General features: G+C 51.5%; 2 protein-coding genes across 5 annotated transcripts in view; one reads left to right on the top strand and one right to left on the bottom strand.

The window, feature by feature from the left end:
- Window positions 1-38: 38 nt before the first annotated feature.
- On the top strand, window positions 39-16,223 carry ccdc115 (coiled-coil domain containing 115). Its single transcript, XM_070869042.1, has 5 exons — window positions 39-236; window positions 6,860-6,963; window positions 12,011-12,132; window positions 12,678-12,896; window positions 14,937-16,223. Exons 1-5 carry the CDS (start codon window positions 108-110, stop codon window positions 15,050-15,052), a joined length of 690 nt encoding a protein of 229 aa, XP_070725143.1. The 5' UTR covers window positions 39-107; the 3' UTR covers window positions 15,053-16,223.
- LOC139240496 (5-aminolevulinate synthase, erythroid-specific, mitochondrial-like) overlaps window positions 16,051-20,202 on the bottom strand; it is a 41,794-nt gene continuing 37,642 nt past the window's right edge. For all 4 annotated transcript variants that reach the window (XM_070869032.1, XM_070869030.1, XM_070869031.1 and 1 more), the window contains 2 exons: window positions 20,022-20,184; window positions 16,051-18,547 (listed from right to left, as the gene is read on the bottom strand). In XM_070869032.1, coding sequence (XP_070725133.1) covers window positions 18,384-18,547; window positions 20,022-20,184 — 327 coding nt within the window. In that variant the 3' untranslated portion in view covers window positions 16,051-18,383. The remainder of the gene's footprint in view (window positions 18,548-20,021; window positions 20,185-20,202) is intronic.

Raw genomic sequence — 20,202 nt, 5'->3', positions numbered from 1 at the left:
TTGGTGCGAGCCGCTGTCACTCACGGCAGGGGAGGCGGGATAACAACAAGGACGAAGAGCGGTGGTGTGGGGAGGTCAGACGGAAGGAGGACGTTGCTGCCGCCGCCATGAAACCTGAGGCGGAGTCCGGGTTGCGGCCTCTCTGCGAGCGGCTGGACCAGCAGCTGCTGCGTTACCTGCGGGAGATGGAGCTGCTGAGCGAGCGGCGGGGGCGGCTGGAGAGACTCATGGAGCAGGTGAGGCGCTCAATTCGGACAGCTTTCTGAAGCCGGTCATTGCCCGCGTTGCCGCTCCGCCAATCACCGCTTGGGGCTTCCCGCCTCCACGTCACAGCGTCGGCTGGCGCTTCCCCCACCCCACGCGTTCCACGCTTCTCCAATCACAGCTTCGGCTCGCGCAGCCTCCCCTCACGTGTCTTTTGACCGTCCAATCGCAGCTTCGCTTTCCATCCCGCCGCTCGCGCTGCTGCCGTTTGGTGGCTTGAATGCTCGGCTCGCGCTGCCTTCCCCCCCCCCAAAACTCACGTGGTCTCCGCTCCTCCAATCGCAGCTTGGCTTACCCACACACGTGGGGGCCCGCTCCTCCAATCGCAGCTTGGCTTCTCCCTCGGCGCGCGCTCGCTGGCAGGTCGTCCAATCACAGCGTCGCCTTTTGCCGCTTGGCTCAATCGGCGCCCTTCGCTGCGCCGCCCGATCGCCGCTTTAAATTCGTCGGGACGGGCGTAAAATGGTGCAGCGGGCAATAGCGCGGCGGAGTTAGTTCGACGGTGAAGGCCTCGCCGCTGCCCCGCATTGAAAACCAGCCAAACGCGCCAAGGCTGAGGAAAGGATCAACGACAGCCGAGTGAGGGGCTGGGATGAGGGGCGAGTGACGGGAGCTTCTTCTCTGAGACCGAATCCCGGGATCGAGGGAACCCGGAGACCGAATCCCAGGGGTCGAGGGCACCCGGAGACCGAATCCCGGGATCGAGGGAACCCGGAGACCGAATCCCAGGGGTCGAGGGCACCCGGAGACCGAATCCCAGGGGTCGAGGGCACCCGGAGACCGAATCCCAGGGGTCGAGGGCACCCGGAGACCGAATCCCAGGGATTGAGGGGAATCCCAGGGATCGAGGGAACCCGGAGACCGAATCCCAGGGGTCGAGGGCACCCGGAGACCGAATCCCAGGGGTCGAGGGCACCCGGAGACCGAATCCCAGGGGTCGAGGGCACCCGGAGACCGAATCCCAGGGGTCGAGGGCACCCGGAGACCGAATCCCAGGGGTCGAGGGCACCCGGAGACCGAATCCCAGGGGTCGAGGACGCCCGGAGACCGAATCCCAGGGATCGAGGGGAATCCCAGGGATCGAGGGAACCCGGAGACCGAATCCCAGGGGTCGAGGGCACCCGGAGACCGAATCCCAGGATCGAGGGAACCCGGAGACCGAATCCCGGGATCGAGGGCACCCGGAGACCGAATCCCAGGGATCGAGGGAACCCGGAGACCGAATCCCGGGATCGAGGGCACCCGGAGACCGAATCCCAGGGGTCGAGGGCACCCGGAGACCGAATCCCGGGATCGAGGGCACCCGGAGACCGAATCCCGGGATCGAGGGCACCCGGAGACCGAATCCCAGGGGTCGAGGGCACCCGGAGACCGAATCCCAGGATCGAGGGCATCCGGAGACCGAATCCCAGGGATCGAGGGCATCCGGAGACCGAATCCCGGGATCGAGGGCACCCGGAGACCGAATCCCAGGGGTCGAGGGCACCCGGAGACCGAATCCCAGGGATCGAGGGCACCCGGAGACCGAATCCCAGAGATCGAGGGCACCCGGAGACCGAATCCCGGGATCGAGAGCACCCGGAGACCGAATCCCAGGGGTCGAGGGTACCCGGAGACCGAATCCCAGGGATCGAGGGCACCCGGAGACCGAATCCCAGAGATCGAGGGCACCCGGAGACCGAATCCCGGGATCGAGAGCACCCGGAGACCGAATCCCAGGGGTCGAGGGTACCCGGAGACCGAATCCCAGGGATCGAGGGTACCCGGAGACCGAATCCCAGGGGTCGAGGACACCCGGAGACCGAATCCCAGGGATCGAGGGCACCCGGAGACCGAATCCCAGGGGTCGAGGGCACCCGGAGACCGAATCCATAGAGCACCTGCACCGAGACACCAAATCAAGGGACCATATAAATTACAATCTATATTAACGACTCGGAAGAAGGGACTGAGTGTAACGTAGCCAAGTTTGCTGACGATACAAAGATGGGAGGAAAAGCAATGTGTGAGGAGGACACAAAAAATCTATAAAAAGACACAGACAGGCTCAGTGAGTGGGCAAAAATTTGTCAGATGGAGTATAATGTGGGAAAGTGTGAGGTCATGCACTCTGACAGAAAAAAATCAAAGAACAAGTTATTATTTAAATGGAGAAAGATTGCAAAGTGCCGCAGTACAGCGGGACCTGGGGGTACTTGTGCATGAAACACAAAAGGATAGTATGCAGGTACAGCAAGTGATCAGGAAGGCCAATGGTATCTTGGCCTTTATTGCAAAGGGGATGGAGTATAAAAGCAGGGAAGTCTTGCTCCAGTTATACAGGGTATTGGTGAGGCCACACCTGGAGTACTGCGTGCAGTTTTGGTTTCCATATTTACGAAAGGATATACTTGCTTTGGAGGCAGTTCAGAGAAGGTTCACTCGGTTGATTCCGGGGATGAGGGGGTTGACTTATGAGGAAAGATTGAGGAAGTTGGGCCTCTACTCATTGGAGTTCAGAAGAATGAGAGGTGATCTTATGGAAATGTATAAGATTATGAGGGGGCTCGACAAGGTGGATGCAGAGAGGGTGTTTCCACTGACAGGGGAGACTAGAACTAGGGGGCGTAGTCTTAGAATAAGGGGCCGCCCATTTAAAACTGAGATGAGGAGGAATTTCTTCTCTGAGGGTTGTAAATCTGGAATTCGCTCCCTCAGAGAGCTGTGGAAGCCGGGACATTGAATATATTTAAGACAGAGATAGACAGTTTCTTAACCGATAAGGGGATAAGGGGGCGGTCAGGGAAGTGGAGCTGAGTCCATGATCGGATCAGCCCATGATCGTATTAAATGGCGGAGCAGGCTCGAGGGACTGTATGGCCTACTCCTGCTATTTCTTATGAGACCCCAAATCCAGTGACCATTTAAATGGAGACCCCGAATCCTGGGATCAGGGACACCCAGAGATCCAATCCCGGGATCACGGAGACCCAATCCCGGGATCACGGACACCCGGAGACCCAATCCCGGGATCACGGAGACCCAATCCTGGGACCACTTACACAACGGAATGTCGATGGTGTTTTCGAACACTAACCCTAAATCGTGTGGTGTCAATACATGGCCGTACCGTGATGTCAATAGTCACTGCAACGTCACCAATGGTGCTGGTTGGCCACGCTCTCAATAGTCACTCCGAATGGGTGAACGACTGGTCGACCAACCAAAGAAACCTTGAAATAAGCCAAGATTGAGTTACTTTGGTGAACAGAGAATGTTACAGAGTAAAGCACACAGATTGTAATGGGAAGGAAGGACTTCTCTTATCCTCTCTTGCAGTTTTCCTCCCCACTGGAGGACCCAGAGATAATGCGTGCAGCAGAGAGCGTTATGCACTTGTGGTTTTTAGTTTACGGTCGCTAAGGAAGCCAGTTGTGGTTGTATAACAGATTAGGGGAAATCAAACGAGACTGGTACACGCCTGACCAGAATGGTACTTGGGTCAGTTTCTGACTTTGTTCCTGTTCTCGGGGGATCTGTTACAAATGTTTAAAATTATGAAGCACTGGGTAGACCGAAGAAGGCTCGTTCCAGTGGTTGAGGTGTGAAGAGGGAGAGCCATTGTGCAAAATTAAATGCAAGTGATTTAGAATAGAGGGCAGGAGAAACATCTTCACAGAGTTGCGAGGCTTTGGAATTCACTTCCAGGTTCGTGGTTGGGGCATAAAGTTCTGTGGAGACAATAGGCCTCATGATTTTTAACCCAAGTCAGGCATCGGCCTAGTAATTTACTCCAAATATTGATGCAGTGGTTAAAGCAAAGAGGAGCCAGATATTTGGCAGTAAATAAAATCTAAATGTAAGTAAGTAGCAATATCGTTTATCTTCATCTATTTTTGATTTTAATAACTTTTCCTGAATAAGCCCACCATAGAAAATGTGTTTGACATCACGAGTGTAGAGGGAGCTTTACTCTCTATCTAACCTGTGCTGAACTTGCCCTGGATGTGTTTGATGGGACAGTGTAGAGTAGGAGTGTCAAACTCATTTATACCATGGGCTGCCTCCAATAGTCTGGCACTTGGCCTGGCTCACATCCAGAGTGGCTCGGTAGCATCACAACTGACTGAGCTGGCCAAATCCTGAAGGATATAGATGCCAGACTGGGCTTGCGGCAGGTGGTGAGAGAACCAACACGAGGGAAAAATCTCGTCTTCACCAATCTACCTGTTGCAGATGCATCTGTGTATGACAGTATTGGTAGGAGTGACCATCACACAATCCTTGTGGATGCAAGGTCCTTTCTTCACACTGAGGACACCCTCCCATCGAGTCTTGTGGCTCTATCACCTTCCTAAATGGATAGATTCTGAACAGATCTAGCAGCTACTAACTGGCGCTTTGCGTCATCAGCAGCAGCAGAATTGTATTCCACCACAATCTGTAACCTTATGGTCTGGCATATTCCTCACTCTACCATTACCATCAAGCCAGGTGAGCAACCCTGCTTCAATGAAAGGAAGAAAGGCTTGTATTTATATAGCGCATTTCACGACCACTGGATGTCCCAAAGCTCTTTACAGCCAATGAAGTATTACCTGCCCTGGTTCTGTTTGATGGGGACAGTGTAGAGGGAGCTTAACTCTGTATCTAACCCCGTGCTGTACCTGCCCTGGGAGTGTTTGATGGGGACAGTATAGAGGGAGCTTTACTCTGTATCTAACCCCGTGCTGTACCTGCCCTGGGAGTACATAAGAACATAAGAATTAGGAACAGGAGTAGGCCATCTAGCCCCTCGAGCCTGCTCTGCCATCAACAAGATCATGGCTGATCTGGCCGTGGACTCGGCTCCACTTACCCGCCCGCTCCCTGTAACCCTTAATTCCCTTATTGGTTAAAAATCTATCTATCAGTGATTTGAATACATTCAATGAGCTAGCCTCAACTGCTTCCTTGGGCAGAGAATTCCACAGATTCACAACCCTCTGGGAGAAGAAATTCCTTCTCAACTCAGTTTTAAATTGGCTCCCCGTATTTTGAGGCTGTGCCCCCTAGTTCTAGTCTCCTCGACCAGTGGAAACAACCTCTCTGCCTCTATCTTGTCTATCCCTTTCATTATTTTAAATGTTTCTATAAGATCATCCTTCATCCTTCTGAACTCCAACAAGTAAAGACCCAGCCTACTCAATCTATCATCATAAGGTAACTCCCTCATCTCTGGAATCAGCCTAGTGAATTGTCTCTGTACCCCCTCCAAAGCTAGTATATCCTTCCTTAAGTAAGGTGACCAAAACTGCACGCAGTACTCCAGGTGCGGCCTCACTAATACCCTGTACAGTTACAGCAGGACCTCCCTGCTTTTGTACTCCATCCCTCTCGCAATGAAGGCCAACATTCCATTCGCCTTCCTGATTACCTGCTGCACCTGCAAACTAACTTAGTTTCATGCACAAGGACCCCCAGGTTCCTCTGCACCACAGCATGTTGTAATTTCTCCCCATTGAAATAATATTCCCTTTTACTGTTTTTTCCCCAAGGTGGCTGACCTCACATTTTCCGACATTGTATTCCATCTGCCAAACCTTAGCCCATTCGCTTAACCTATCTAAATCTCTTTGCAGCCTCTGTGTGTCCTCTACACAACCTGCTTTCCCACTAATCTTTGTGTCATCTGCAAATTTTGTTACACTACACTCTGTCCCCTCTTCCAAGTCATCTATGTATATTGTAAACAGTTGTTGTCCCAGCACCGATCCTAGTGGCACACCACTAACCACCGATTTCCAACCCGAAAAGGACCCATTTATCCCGACTCTCTGCTTTCTGTTAGCCAGCCAATTCTCTATCCATGCTAATACATTACCTCTGACTCCGCGTACCTTTATCTTCTGCAGTAACCTTTTGTGTGGCACCTTATCGAATGCCTTTTGGAAATCTAAATACACCACATCCATCGTTACACCTCTATCCACCATGCTCGTTATATCCTCAAAGAATTCCAGTAACTTAGTTAAACATGATTTCCCCTTCGTGAATCCATGTTGCGTCTGCTTGATTGCACTATTCCTATCTAGATGTCCCGCTATTTCTTAACGATAGCTTCGAGCATTTTCCCCACTACAGATGTTAAACTAACCGGCCTATAGTTACCTGGGAGTGTTTGATGGGACATTGTAGAGGGAGCTTTACTCTGTATCTAACCCCTGCTGTACCTGCCCTGGGAGTGTTTGATGGGACAGTGTAGAGGGAGCTTTACTCTGTATCTTTACTCTGTACCTAACCCCGTGCTCCGATCACTGGAACTACTTTCTTGGAGGGTGGCTGCAGCTGATTTCCTGAACCCCCTCAAGCCCTGTGGCATTGAATCTGATTGTGGCTCCTGCTCTGGCTGAAGCCCACTCACTTGGCACAGGCCATTCTACGTGACTCAGTACCACGCCCGGGAGTCCTTCACCCTCTAAGCCATTGGGTCAGTACCCAAGAGTTTAGGTTGGGTGGGATGTTTGCCATTTCTCCCACATGTACTTTTCCCCCCTCCCAAATTCAGGTCTGTGGGTTTGCTCCAGGTGCCGTGCAGTTCGTTGAATGTTTCTAACTCAAAGTTCTTGTCGCCTAGGGCTGGTTCTCGCTCTCCAAAGCTCGCTACTCCATGGGAAACAAGTGGGTTTCATCACTCCAGTACGGACCAGAGATGGTGCCTTTGGCTCAGGTTGATGCGAGGCAAGTCTGGAGCCGCATACATATCAAGTGAACGATTGCTGTTGACAAGTGAATGCACTTCCTTCAGGGTAGGGATTTAAAAAGCAAGGTGTAATGGGACAGACACGATCAAGACTGACTGTCCAAATGTCCCTGAATTTCCTGGTACTCTGTGTTTAGGTGTGTTGGTTGCTCAGGGTTTGAGGGCTCTTAGTGTGGGTGTTGGTTTCTGGTTTAGATGTCCTTATTGGGGATGTTGGTTTCTCTACTGACCATCGACTAGGCTTATATTCACTGGAATTTAGAAGAATGAGAGGGGATCTCAGAAATATAAAATTCTGACGGGATTGGACAGGTTAGATGCAGGAAAAATGTTCCCGATGTTGGGGAAGTCCAGAACCAGGGGATAAGGGGTAAGCCATTTAGGACCGAGATGAGGAGAAACTGTTTCACAGAGTTGTGAACCTGTGGAATTCTCTGCCACAGAGAGTTGTTCAGGCCAGTTTTTGATATATTCAAAAGGGAGTTAGATGTGGCCCTTACGGCGAAAGGGATCAAGGGGGATGGAGAGAAAGCAGGAATGGGGTTCTGAAGTTGCATGATCAGCCATGATCTTATTGAATGGTGGTGCAGGCTCGAAGGGCTGAATGGCCTACTCCTGCACCTATTTTCTATGTTTCTATCCTATCTTGTGCTCGCTGACCTACATTGGCCACCGGTCTGGAAACTTCTTGATTTTAAAATTCTCATCCTTGATTTCAAATCCCTCTGTTCTCGCTCCTCCCGATGTTTGTAACCTCCTACGGCACTACAACCCTCCAAGATCCCTGCATTCCTCCAATTCTGGCCCCTTTTGCATCTCTGATTCCCATCTCTCCACCATTGGTGGTCGTACTTATAGCCGCCGAGGTCCTCAGTTCTGGAATTCCTTCCCATAAACTCTCCACCACTCTGCCCCTCTCTCCTTCACTTAAACCTACCTCTTTGGCCAAGCTTTTGGTCACCTGTTGTAATATCTCTATGTGGCTCGGTGTCAACTTTTGTCTGAATACGCTCCTATGAAGAACCTTTTGCACATTTTTACGACATTAGGTAGGAAAGAAAGAAAGAAAACAAGCACTTTCACAGTATGTCAGGGTGGGTCTCACCAGTGAGCACTCCCTGAGTTAGAGCAGTGGGTCAGGGTGGGACCCACCAGTGAACATTCCCTGAGTTAGAGCAGTGGGTCAGGGTGGGACCCACCAGTCAGCACTCCCTGAGTTAGAGCAGTGGGTCAGGGTGGGACCCACCAGTCAGCACTCCGAGTTAGAGCAGTGGGTCAAGGTGGGTCCCACCAGTGAACATTCCCTGAGTTAGAGCAGGGGGTCAAGGTGGGACCCACCAGTGAACATTCCCTGAGTTAGAGCAGGGGGTCACGGTGGGTCCCACCAGTGAGAACTCCGAGTTAGAGCAGTGGGTCAGGGTGGGACCCACCAGTGAACATTCCCTGAGTTAGAGCAGTGGGTCAGGGTGGGACCCACCAGTGAACATTCCCTGAGTTAGAGCAGGGGGTCAGGGTGGGTCCCACCAGTGAGCACACCGAGTTAGAGCAGTGGGTCAGGGTGGGACCCACCAGTGAACATTCCCTGAGTTAGAGCAGTGGGTCAAGGTGGGACCCACCAGTGAGCACTCCGAGTTAGAGCAGTGGGTCAGGATGGGTCCCACCAGTGAGCACTCCGAGTTAGAGCAGTGGGTCAAGGTGGGTCCCACCAGTCAGCACTCCGAGTTAGAGCAGTGGGTCAAGGTGGGTCCCACCAGTCAGCACTCCGAGTTAGAGCAGCGGGTCAAGGTGGGTCCCACCAGTGAGCACTCCCTGAGTTAGAGCAGTGGGTCAAGGTGGGTCCCACCAGTCAGCACTCCGAGTTAGAGCAGTGGGTCAGGGTGGGACCCACCAGTCAGCACTCCCTGAGTTAGAGCAGTGGGACCCTGGCGATGTATTCCACTAGTGCGAAAGTCATGGGTTAGAGCTGTAGGTGGTGTGGTGGGCCCCACCAGCGAACATGGCACGAGTTGGAGCAAATGAGCTAGTTGGTGGGACCTAGCAGCGAGCGTGTCGTGTGTTAGAGCAGTGGGCCCCAGGATTGTCTGTGTTGCGGAAAGGAGCAGCGCCACAGGACACTAAACCCCACCGGCGACTATGTCAGCATCAGCAACAACTTGTATTCATATCGTGCCTTTATGTAATAAAATGTCCCAACAATATGAAAGCTATTTGTTGGAGCACGGCGGTGGGACCCACCAGTGTGAATGTCATGTGCTCGAGCTATGGGACAGGGCAGTGGGAGGGGTCGGTGTGTCCCACCATGGGATAGTGAAGCGGCCAGGGTCATGGACCTCACCAGCTAGCACATCATGGTTTAGAGCAACAGGGCAGTGACTCCCACTGGCGACTATGTCTTGGGATGCAGTGGAGAAACAGGGTGGTGGATAGCCCTTCATAGGTTAGCCCTTCATTCAGCGGCATCCGCCAGTGGACCAGACTTGCGAGCATGTCATGGATTAGTGCTGTGGGTCTAACCACCATTATTGCCATGGACATAACAGTGGGCTGGGGCTCAGTGAATGGTTTTAATTTGTTTCTATTTATTCATTCCTGGGATGTGGGCGTCGCTGGCAAGGCCAGCATTTATTGCTCATCCCCAATTGCTCTCGAATGTGGTGGTGAACTGTCGCCTTGAACCACTGCAGAACTTGAGGTGAAAGTGCTCCCATAGTGTTGTTAGGCAGGGAATTCCAGGATTTTGACCCAACGGCAATACATTTCCAAGTCAGGATGGTGTGTGGCTTGGAGGGGAACGTGGAGGTGGTGGTGTTCCCATGCGCCTGTTGTCCTTGTCCTTTTTAGGTGGTGGAGGTCGCAGGTTTGGGAGGTGCTGCCGAAGAAGCCTTGGCAAGTTGCTGCAGTGCATCTTGTAGATGGTACACACTGCAGCCACGGTGCGCCGAGGGAGTGAATGTATAAGATGGTCGATGGGGTGCCGATCAAGCAGGCTACTTTATCCTGGATGGTGTCGAGCTTATTGAGTGTTGTTGGAGCTGCACTCATCAAGCAAGTGGAGAGTGTTCCATCACACTCCTGACTTGTGCCTGTAGGGGTCGAGCAGTGGGACGGGGCTGCGAGTCCCACCAGCAATGATGTGGCCTATAGCCCTGGGGCGGGGCAGTGGCTCCAACTTGCCTGAATGCCGTGGACTGGAGCAATGAGGCGGTGCTGTGGGCTCCAGCAGCTGAATGAAATGGATTAGAGTGGGAGGCCTCACCAGTCTGAATGTCATAATTTAGAACAGTGGAACAGGAAGTGGGAGGGGTCAATGGATCCCACCAGGGAGTGTCATTGGATAGAGCAGCGACCAATTCTCCCTCTTTTTATAGATGCTGAGCGGCCCATTCAAATTATTGCACGTGCGCAGTTTTTCTGTTGAAAAGCTGGCTGCGTGGGATCCCTGGAGCGCTGTGCGACCACGCAGCTTAAAGGCAACATTAATGACGACCCAGGGCGGTGGTCCCCACCAGCTAGCAACAACAACAACTTGCCTTTATATAGTGCCTTTTTATAGTAAAATGTCCCAAGTCACTTCACAGGAGCATTATCAGACACCGAGCCACACAAGGGGATATTAGAACAGGTGACACAAACTTGGTTAAAGAGTTCGGTTTTAAGGAGCATATTGAAGGAGGAGAGAGAGGTTTAGGGAGGGAATTCAGAGCTTGGGGCCCAGGCTGCTGAAGGCACGGCCACCGATGGTGGAGCGATGAAAATCGGGAATGCACCAGCGGCCAGAGTTGGAGGAGCGCAGAGATTTTAAAGGTTTGTAGGGGCTGGAGTAGGTCACAAAGATAGGGAGGGGCGAGGCCATGGAGGGGTTTGACCACGAGGATGAGAGTTTTAAAATCGAGGCGTTGCCGGACCGGGACCCGATGTTGGTCAGCGAGCACAGGGGTGATGGGTGAGTAGGGCTTGGTGCAAGTTAGGACATGGGCAGCAGAGTTTTGGATGAGTTCAAATTTATGAAAGGTGAAAGATGTGAGGCTGGCCAGGAGGGCACACTGGGTAGAGTAGTGCGGCCTTGTGTTGGATCCCACCAAGTGTAAAAAGCCAAGGGTTAAACCAGTGGATGAGGCAGTAGGCCCCACCAATGAGTATGTCGTAGGATAGACCAGTGTAACCCACCAATGTATAATGTCGTGCGTTAGAGCAGCATGAATCATAGAATGATACACCACCGAAGGAGGCTAGTCAGCCCATTGTGCCAGTGCTCTTTGTAAGCTATCTAATTAGTCCCTTTCCCCATAACCCTGCAATTTTTCCCCTTCAGGTATTTATCAAATTCTCTTTTGAAAATTATTATTGAATCTGCTTCCACCACCCTTTCAGGCAGTGTATTTCACATCAACAGCTCGCTGCGTCAAAAGAAAATCTCATTTTGCCAATTATCTTAAATCTGTGCCCTCTGGTTACTGACCCTTCTGCCACTGGGGCGGTGGGTCCCAGCAGTGTGATTGTCATGGTTGAGAGCAGTGGGAAGGTGAGTGGGTCCCAGCAGTGCGAATATCGTGAGTTAGAGCAGTGGGTCCCAGCAGTGTGATTGTTGTGGTTGAGAGCAGTGGGAAGGTGAGTGGGTCCCAGCAGTGCGAATATCGTGAGTTAGAACAGTGGGTCCCAGCAGTGTGATTGTTGTGGTTGAGAGCAGTGGGAAGGTGAGTGGGTCCCAGCAGTGCGAATATCGTGAGTTAGAACAGTGGGTCCCAGCAGTGTGATTGTTGTGGTTGAGAGCAGTGGGAAGGTGAGTGGGTCCCAGCAGTGCGAATATCGTGAGTTAGAGCAGTGGGTCCCAGCAGTGTGATTGTTGTGGTTCAGAGCTGTGGGACGGGGCAGTGTGAATGTCGTGAGTTAGAGCAGTGGGAAGGTGAGTGGGTCCCAGCAGTGCGAATGTCGTGAGTTAGAGCAATACATATGCCTTCCCAATTACGCGTTTGGAGCACCTGGTACTGCTGGGGGAATTAACTCTGCTAACCGTATCTGTTGCAGTCTCAAGGAGGATGGCCGCTACAGCTTCAGGGTCGAGCGAATGGACTCTGGCGATGTGAAAAGGACAGGATCTGTTCCCGAAGAACAGAAGGAGATAGAAGAGATTGGAGCCAAAGAGCAGGGTGAGTGCTCAGCTCAGCTAAACAGCGACCCATCAGCAGAGCATGCCTGGTGTTGGATAACATTCTACTTTCAAAAATAGAACCCTGTTTCACGCCCACAATCTCTCCAGCTCGGCGCCAGCGTTGCAGTAAGGGCTACAATTGGCCTGGGTGTCTCTTGGGTTAGAGATGGTGGAGGGGGAGGCATCAGCCATGGTTCCTGCTCTTGATGACTGGCCAGTGAGTCCAGGATAGTATGTGAGAGAGAGAGAGAGAGAGAGTTTGGCGAGGGGAAGGATAGGATCTGGCTCGCCTGTGATTCCCCAACAGTCGAATATCTTGCTGAAACTCACAGTTTCCACTTGCACTTGAAGAATAGAATTGTGTGTAATTGGCAACCTAGTGAGAGTCAGCAGCTTCAGGAGGTGGGGCTAGCATTGAATGGAGGAGACACCTGTTTTATTCCCCCCACCCCGCAAACATTCATGTGGAGGGAGGGGAGGTTGTAATGGGACTTTGCTGTGTGAATGAAAAGAACGTGATCTTTTGCCTTTTGTCCTGTGCAGTGAGGAGGAGAAAAGGCAAGTGGAGAGGAGAGGAGGAACAGAAGCTGCTGTCTGAGGACGAACTGGCCCATCGGTCGCAGGCTTTGAAAGAAGGCCCTGGTGAGGAAGGCAAGCCTACGGGGCGGAGGGACGGACCGCTGCCCAGTCCGGACCCCCTCAAGTGGTTCGGAATCCTGGTGCCACAGAGTTTAAGGCTCGCTCAGACCTCATTCAAAGAGGGTGTGTACGGATCCCACGGCCTCAATTCTAATAAGGATGTGCTTATTTGTACTGCCAAAATGGCCACCGTGCTCCACCCTTTGTCTATGATTGGTACCCTTGGAGGATAAGTCACACCCTGAAGTTTCACAGGAATGTGTAACTGGAACCGCCCATCCCAAGGTCTCACTGACTTTGCAAATTGTAACTCGATCCATTTTGACTTTCTGAAGTGACAAAGAACAGAGCTCCCCGGAAGGCAGCAAGGGCCAGCCGAAGTGCCTTACCCCAGTCCAAGTGCATGCCTACCCCAGCCGAAGTGCCTTACCCCAGTCCAAGTACATCCCTCCCGCAGCCGAAGTGCCTTACCCCAGTCCAAGTACATCTCTCCCGCAGCCGAAGTGCCTTACCCCAGTCCAATTGCATGCCTCCCTCAGCCGAAGTCCCTTACCCCAGTCCAAGTGCATGCCTCCCCCAGCCGAAGTGCCTTACCCCAGTCCAAGTGCATGCCTCCCTCAGCCGAAGTGCCTTACCCCAGTCCAAGTACATCCCTCCCCCAGCCGAAGTGCCTTACCCCAGTCCAATTGCATGCCTCCCTCAGCCGAAGTCCCTTACCCCAGTCCAAGTGCATGCCTCCCCCAGCCGAAGTGCCTTATCCCAGTCCAAGTACATCTCTCCCGCAGCCGAAGTGCCTTACCCCAGTCCAATTGCATGCCTCCCTCAGCCGAAGTCCCTTACCCCAGTCCAAGTGCATGCCTCCCCCAGCCGAAGTGCCTTATCCCAGTCCAAGTGCATGCCTCCCTCAGCCGAAGTGCCTTACCCCAGTCCAAGTACATCCCTCCCCCAGCCGAAGTGCCTTACCCCAGTCCAAGTACATCCCTCCCCCAGCCGAAGTGCCTTACCCCAGTCCAAGTACATCCCTCCCCCAGCCGAAGTGCCTTACCCCAGTCCAAGTACATCCCTCCCCCAGCCGAAGTGCCTTACCCCAGTCCAAGTACATCCCTCCCCCAGCCGAAGTGCCTTACCCCAGTCCAAGTACATCCCTCCCGCAGCCGAAGTGCCTTACCCCAGTCCAATTGCATGCCTCCCTCAGCCGAAGTCCCTTACCCCAGTGTAAGTGTATCTTCCCCCAGCCGAAGTCCCTTACCCTAGTCCAAGTACATCCCTCCCCCAGCTGAATTGTCTTACCCCAGTCCAAGTGAATCCATCCCACCCCACCATAGATGCGGCAGGCATTGTGTACGGATTGTTAACCGGTTTGTTTGGGTATGAAGTGAATAGTGACAGCATCGTGACTTATGGATATCATCCACTCCAACGATGTCCCTTGTAGGGGGCTGGAAGAACGTGATCCATTTTTTCTGAGTTCCCTCTCTCCCCTCCGATCCCCCCCCCCCCCCCCCCCAGAGGGGGCATGTATGACGAGACGGAGCATGGAGTCTGAGGAGAGGGACAGATAGCAGAGAGTTGGTGTGAGAGGAGAAGGAAAGATAACGGTGTGTGTGAAGAAGCGAGGGAGAGACTGAGCAGGGAGTGTGACAGAGGAGAGGGACAGATAGCAGGGAGTCTGTGAGGGAGAGAGCATGAAGAGAGGAGGAGAGGGACACAGCAAGGGGAAGAGAGGGATACAGAGCATAGAGTCTGAGGAAAGGGAAAGACAGGTGGCAGGGTGTGAGAGTGTCGGGGGTTGCGGGGAGACACAGAGCAGAGGCTGCGAGAGAGGACCGAGAAAGACAAAGCTGTAAGATATTTGTACCTTTTTGCTCAACTGTATCTGCATCGCAAATGTGTGTTTTTTTTCTCCCTCGCTTCTGACGTGTGTGCTTTTACCCTCCATGCTGTCTCTGAGACATGGGTGTTTCTGCTCAAAACTGTATTTTTCTCTCCCTCACACCTGTATCTCATGCAAGTCTTTATGCTTACTACTGTCTCTGTGTGACACGCGTGTTTTTGCTCTTACTGCTGTCTGTGACACACTGATGATTTTGCTGCTGCCTGTGTGACACGCGCGTGTTATTTGCTCGCTGTTGCTCATTGCACCGTTTTTCCCCATTTTTCCAGTTATGGAGCTTGCAGCTGAGGTCGCAACTCTGCAGAGCAGCCTTGTGAGCACCAAGGCACAGTACCAGACTCTACTGCGGCAGAAACACAAGCTTGTCGGACACCAGAGCAAGTGATGCAAGGAGTCTACCTCTGCCAATCCCTGACAGTCAGAGGTCAGCGTCTCACAGACCACCCTCACCCCCACTGATGGTTGAATGATTCCCCCTTCCAGCCATCGTGGTGAAAATGTCCCATACAGTTGAGTTTTAGATTATGTTAAAATCTTTATTTTGTAGATTTCACGAGCGTTATATAGGAACTGTCTTTGGCATTGAAGGACTCGGGAGTTTGGATCAAAGACATGGGGATTGGAGAGGGTCTACAGGTGGGCATTTTAATTGCCAGTTTGGTGCCACAGTAGGTTTGCATGCAATTCTTTTTGGTCGCGAAGCTGAGTTTCAACACAGCCTTCACTGACGTGATGAAAGTGCTTCCTGCCTGCTGGAAGATTCAGACTCATTTTTCAGTTCAATCAGTTCTCGGGTTGTGTGGGGACACGGCATAAAAATGCCCGTGATTGGCAGTGTTACTCAGAGACTGCAGAGTCCCTCAACACTGTCCCATCAAACACTCCCAGGGCAGGTACAGCATGGGTTAGATACAGAGTAAAGCTCCCTCTACACTGTCCCACCAAACACTCCCAGGGCAGTACAGCACGGGTTAGATACAGAGTAAAGCTCCCTCTACACTGTCCCACCAAACACTCCCAAGGCAGTACAGCACGGGTTAGATACAGAGTAAAGCTCCCTCTACACTGTCCCCATCAAACACTCCCAAGGCAGTTACAGCACAGGTTAGATACAGAGTAAAGCTGCCCTTGCACTGTCTCAGAAGAGTGCTCTATCTTTAGTAGTTTAACACTTTCCCATTTCGCACACCAACAATCGGCATTGCACTGGCATTACCCGATTTCAGCAGATAATTTAATCCCAACACTCTTGCCTGGATTTGATCCCAGCCGTTGAGTGTTTAACCCACAGTGAATCCCAGACTCATGGCGAATCCCAGACTCTGAGACTGTTAATCGGGCCTGTGATCTTTATGTGAGATACGACAATTCATCTTCAGCTCCGAGGGTATGAACTTTAAACTTTATTGACAGGATAGTTGTGTGATTACACTGTAATACGGGACATTGCTGAGGGTTGTGGAATCGCTGGCCGTTGGCTTTAATCATTGCAGTTTTTTCATTAGATGTGTGAAAGGTTTCCAGTTGTTGTTTGAGAAATAAATCTCGAGAGCCCAGATTGCTTTTGTGTGTGATTTTGAGCCGTACCCACCAGGAATGGCCCAGGTTCTGTCTCTGCTCTCTGCTGAATTAGCTGATCTCAGCCAGGGTGGTGGAAGGGGATGCTGCAATTGGTCGCTGAGCTGCTTTGTTTGGTGAGCGGGATAAAAATCAGCCACGTTTCTGCTCCTGAGCATTATCCAGTGACACCTGCTGGCAAGCGTGTGTGGGCCGGTGTTTGGTGTCTCGGGTCAGCAAAGGATTGGGCTCGGCTGTGATAGCCTGTGCTCGTATAATCTAGGCCCACACATAAAGAACGGGCCATTTGGTGAGGTCCTGGGGGGCGGTAAGCCTCGATGGAACCTACAACCCCCACCTTCAAAATAAGGGAATTGTAGAAGAGGGAAGAGAGGGTAGTGTTCATGGACAGTGAGAGGGGCTGTGGTATGTTGGGGGGGGCGGGGGGTGAGCGGGTTTCACATTTTCGGGAATGCATTTATAACATTACAGAGGCACTCAGCCACTTTGTCACTTTGTGTATGTTTTCCTTTAACGTGGGGAATTAAGGCCAAGTGTAGCCTTCAGCTGAAGTGGGGATAAATGGAGGGGGCTTATTTGATCAAGGTGTGCAGACTATATTCTGTACCCAATTTAGAATAATACAATCTGTCCTTATTTCTATACAATATGGATGCAAAACTTGGGCAATTTGGGAAGCAGAGAAGTAGAGATAGCTGGATCATAGAAATCTTTCAGCAGTACACGCTGAGGGACAGTTAGATCATCACCACTGGAAGGGGCAGGGAAGGGCTGGAAACACAGTATGACACATTTACATTATAAGTCTACATTATATAAACTGTGTTACAGTGAGGGGTGTGGGGCATATCAGTGTTACAGTGAGGGGTGTGGGGTATATCAGTGTTACAGTGAGGGGTGTGGGTTATATCAGTGTTACAGTGAAGGGTGTGGGGTATATCAGTGTTACAGTGAGGGGTGTGGGGTATATCAGTGTTACAGTGAAGGGTGTGGGGTATATCAGTGTTACAGTGAGGGGTGTGGGGTATATCAGTGTTACAGTGAAGGGTGTGGGTTATATCAGTGTTACAGTGAGGGGTGTGGGGTATATCAGTGTTACAGTGAGGGGTGTGGGGTATATCAGTGTTACAGTGAGGGGGGTGGGGCATATCAGTGTTACAGTGAGGGGTGTGGGGTATATCAGTGTTACAGTGAGGGATGTGGGGTATATCAGTGTTACAGTGAGGGGTGTGGGGTATATCAGTGTTACAGTGAAGGGTGTGGGGTATATCAGTGAGGGGTGTGGGGTATATCAGTGTTACAGTGAAGGGTGTAGGGTATATCAGTGTTACAGTGAGGGGTGTGGGGTATATCAGTGTTACAGTGAGGGGTGTGGGGTATATCAGTGTTACAGTGAGGGGTGTGGCGTATATCAGTGTTACAGTGAGGGGTGTGGGGTATATCAGTGTTACAGTGAAGGGTGTAGGGTATATCAGTGTTACAGTGAGGGGTGTGGGGTATATCAGTGTTACAGCGAGGGGTGTGGGGTATATAAGTGTTACAGTGAGGGGTGTGGGGTATATCAGTGTTACAGTGAAGGGTGTGGGGTATATCAGTGAGGGGTGTGGGGTATATCAGTATTACAGTGAGGGGTGTGGGGTATATCAGTGTTACAGCGAGGGGTATATCAGTGTTACAGTGAGGGGTGTGGGGTATATCAGTGTTACAGTGAGGGGTGTGGGGTATATCAGTGTTACAGTGAGGGGTGTGGGGTATATCAGTGTTACAGTGAAGGGTGTGGGGTATATCAGTGAGGGGTGTGGGATATATCAGTGTTACAGTGAGGGGTGTGGGTTATATCAGTGTTACAGTGAGGGGTGTGGGATATATCAGTGTTACAGTGAAGGGTGTAGGGTATATCAGTGTTACAGTGAGGGGTGTGGGATATATCAGTGTTACAGTGAAGGGTGTAGGGTATATCAGTGTTACAGTGAGGGGTGTGGGATATATCAGTGTTACAGTGAAGGGTGTAGGGTATATCAGTGTTACAGCGAGGGGTATATCAGTGTTAGTGAGGGGTGCGGGTCATTACTAATCTAGTACTTTTAGTTTAATTGTATTCAGATAGTTTCCTCGGTAGAACTCCACGAGCTACCGGTTTAGGCGCACACGGTGATGTACCGTCCCTCATTCCCGCCGAAGTAGGTGCGCTCCCATTCACTCATCAGCTCGAAATGCAGAGGTTGGTGGCAGAAGCTGCAGGCTGCCGAGGACGGGGGCTGGATGGGGAGCCCCAGCTCCTTCCAAGCATCGACCAGACAATCTGAAAAGAGAGGTGTAATTACAAGGCGAGCCGAGAGAGACTGGGGCTCTTTTCATTAGAACAGAGGAGGTGAAAAGGTGATCTGATAAAAGGAGCTCAAAATGACATTGGGTTTTGATACAGTAAATGGGGTAAAACTGTTTCTACAGGTTACGAGTCAGCATCAGTTTAAGATCGTCACCTAAAGAATGAAGGGAGAGTGCCGAAGTTTTTTTGATGGCGAGTTTTTTGAACGTGGACCGTCTGACCAGATATAGTGGGGGCAGCAGAATCCAGGATAGATTTTAAAAGAGGAGTGGAGAAATATTTGAAAAACACAAGAATTTGCAATTCTGCAGCACCTTTCACAATCTTAGGACATCCCAAAGCTTTTTACTGCTGGCGAAGTACTTTTGAAGACTAGTCACTGTTATTGTAGGAAAACCTGGCAGCCAGTTTGCACACAGCAATAGTCCACACGCAATAAATGACCAGTCAATAAATGACCAGTCAATTTGATTGTTTTGGTGGTGCTGGTTGAGGGAGGAATGTCGGTTTTCAAATGATCTTCCCCTGTCAGACGATGGGATGTTACCCAGATGCGTTGGGCTAGTGTCCATGAAACTTCCACCACTGATTTATTGGTGACGCCCTGAGTGCTGGGGTCTGTTCTTTTTGCTCCCTCCAGATCTCTTCCCTCTGCGTCCCCAGTTGCTGCTCTGGTTGTGTGAACAGAAACGAGTGCCTGTGTGGTACGGGGTGGAGAGCAGCAGCCCAACACGATCCTGTCTCCTCCTCGCATACAGGAGGACCCCTAGACAATGGTCAGGAACAAGATCCCAAGCTGGACGCTGAACCCTGAGACGCTGCCGGCAATTGCAGCGTCCCTCACTGACACTTAGAAACATTGAAACATAGAAAATAGGTGCAAGAGTAGGCCATTCGGCCCTTCGAGCCTGCACTGCCATTCAATGAGTTCACGGCTGAACATGCAACTTCAGGACCCCATTCCTGCTTTCTCGCCATACCCCTTGATCCCCCTAGTAGTAAGGACTACATCTAACTCCTTTTTGAATATATTTAGTGAATTGGCCTCAACAACTTTCTGTGGTAGAGAATTCCACAGGTTCACCACTCTCTGGGTGAAGAAGTTTCTCCTCATCTCGGTCCTAAATGGCTTACCCCTTATCCTTAGACTGTGACCCCTGGTTCTGGACTTCCCCAACATTGGGAACATTCTTCCTGCATCTAACCTGTCCAATCCCATCAGAATTTTAAACGTTTCTGAGATCCCCTCTCATTCATCTGAACTCCAGTGAATACAAGCCCAGTTGATCCAGTCTTTCTTGATATGTCAGTCCCGCCATCCCGGGAATCAGTCTGGTGAATCTTCGCTGCACTCCCTCAATAGCAAGAACGTCCTTCCGAGATCAACGGCTCACCAGAAAGCGAACCCGGGGTCTCCCTACCTCACTGTCACATTTCTGTTACTCACCCACAAAGTAGCTCATCATCTGGGATTCATGATGTGGGGAGGGGGCAAGTCTGAGGAGCTCCTCTCCCCGGGGAACAGTCGGGTAGTTGATGGCCTGTACGTAGATGCTGTGTTGACTCATCATGATGTTGCTGATCTCCGTGTTCTTCGCAGCATCACACACCTTCAGGAGAAGCAGCAA

The sequence above is a fragment of the Pristiophorus japonicus genome, chromosome 32 (genome assembly GCF_044704955.1).
Source record: "Pristiophorus japonicus isolate sPriJap1 chromosome 32, sPriJap1.hap1, whole genome shotgun sequence".
NCBI lineage: Eukaryota > Metazoa > Chordata > Chondrichthyes > Pristiophoridae > Pristiophorus > Pristiophorus japonicus.
This window is presented reverse-complemented; position numbering and strand designations above follow the sequence as displayed.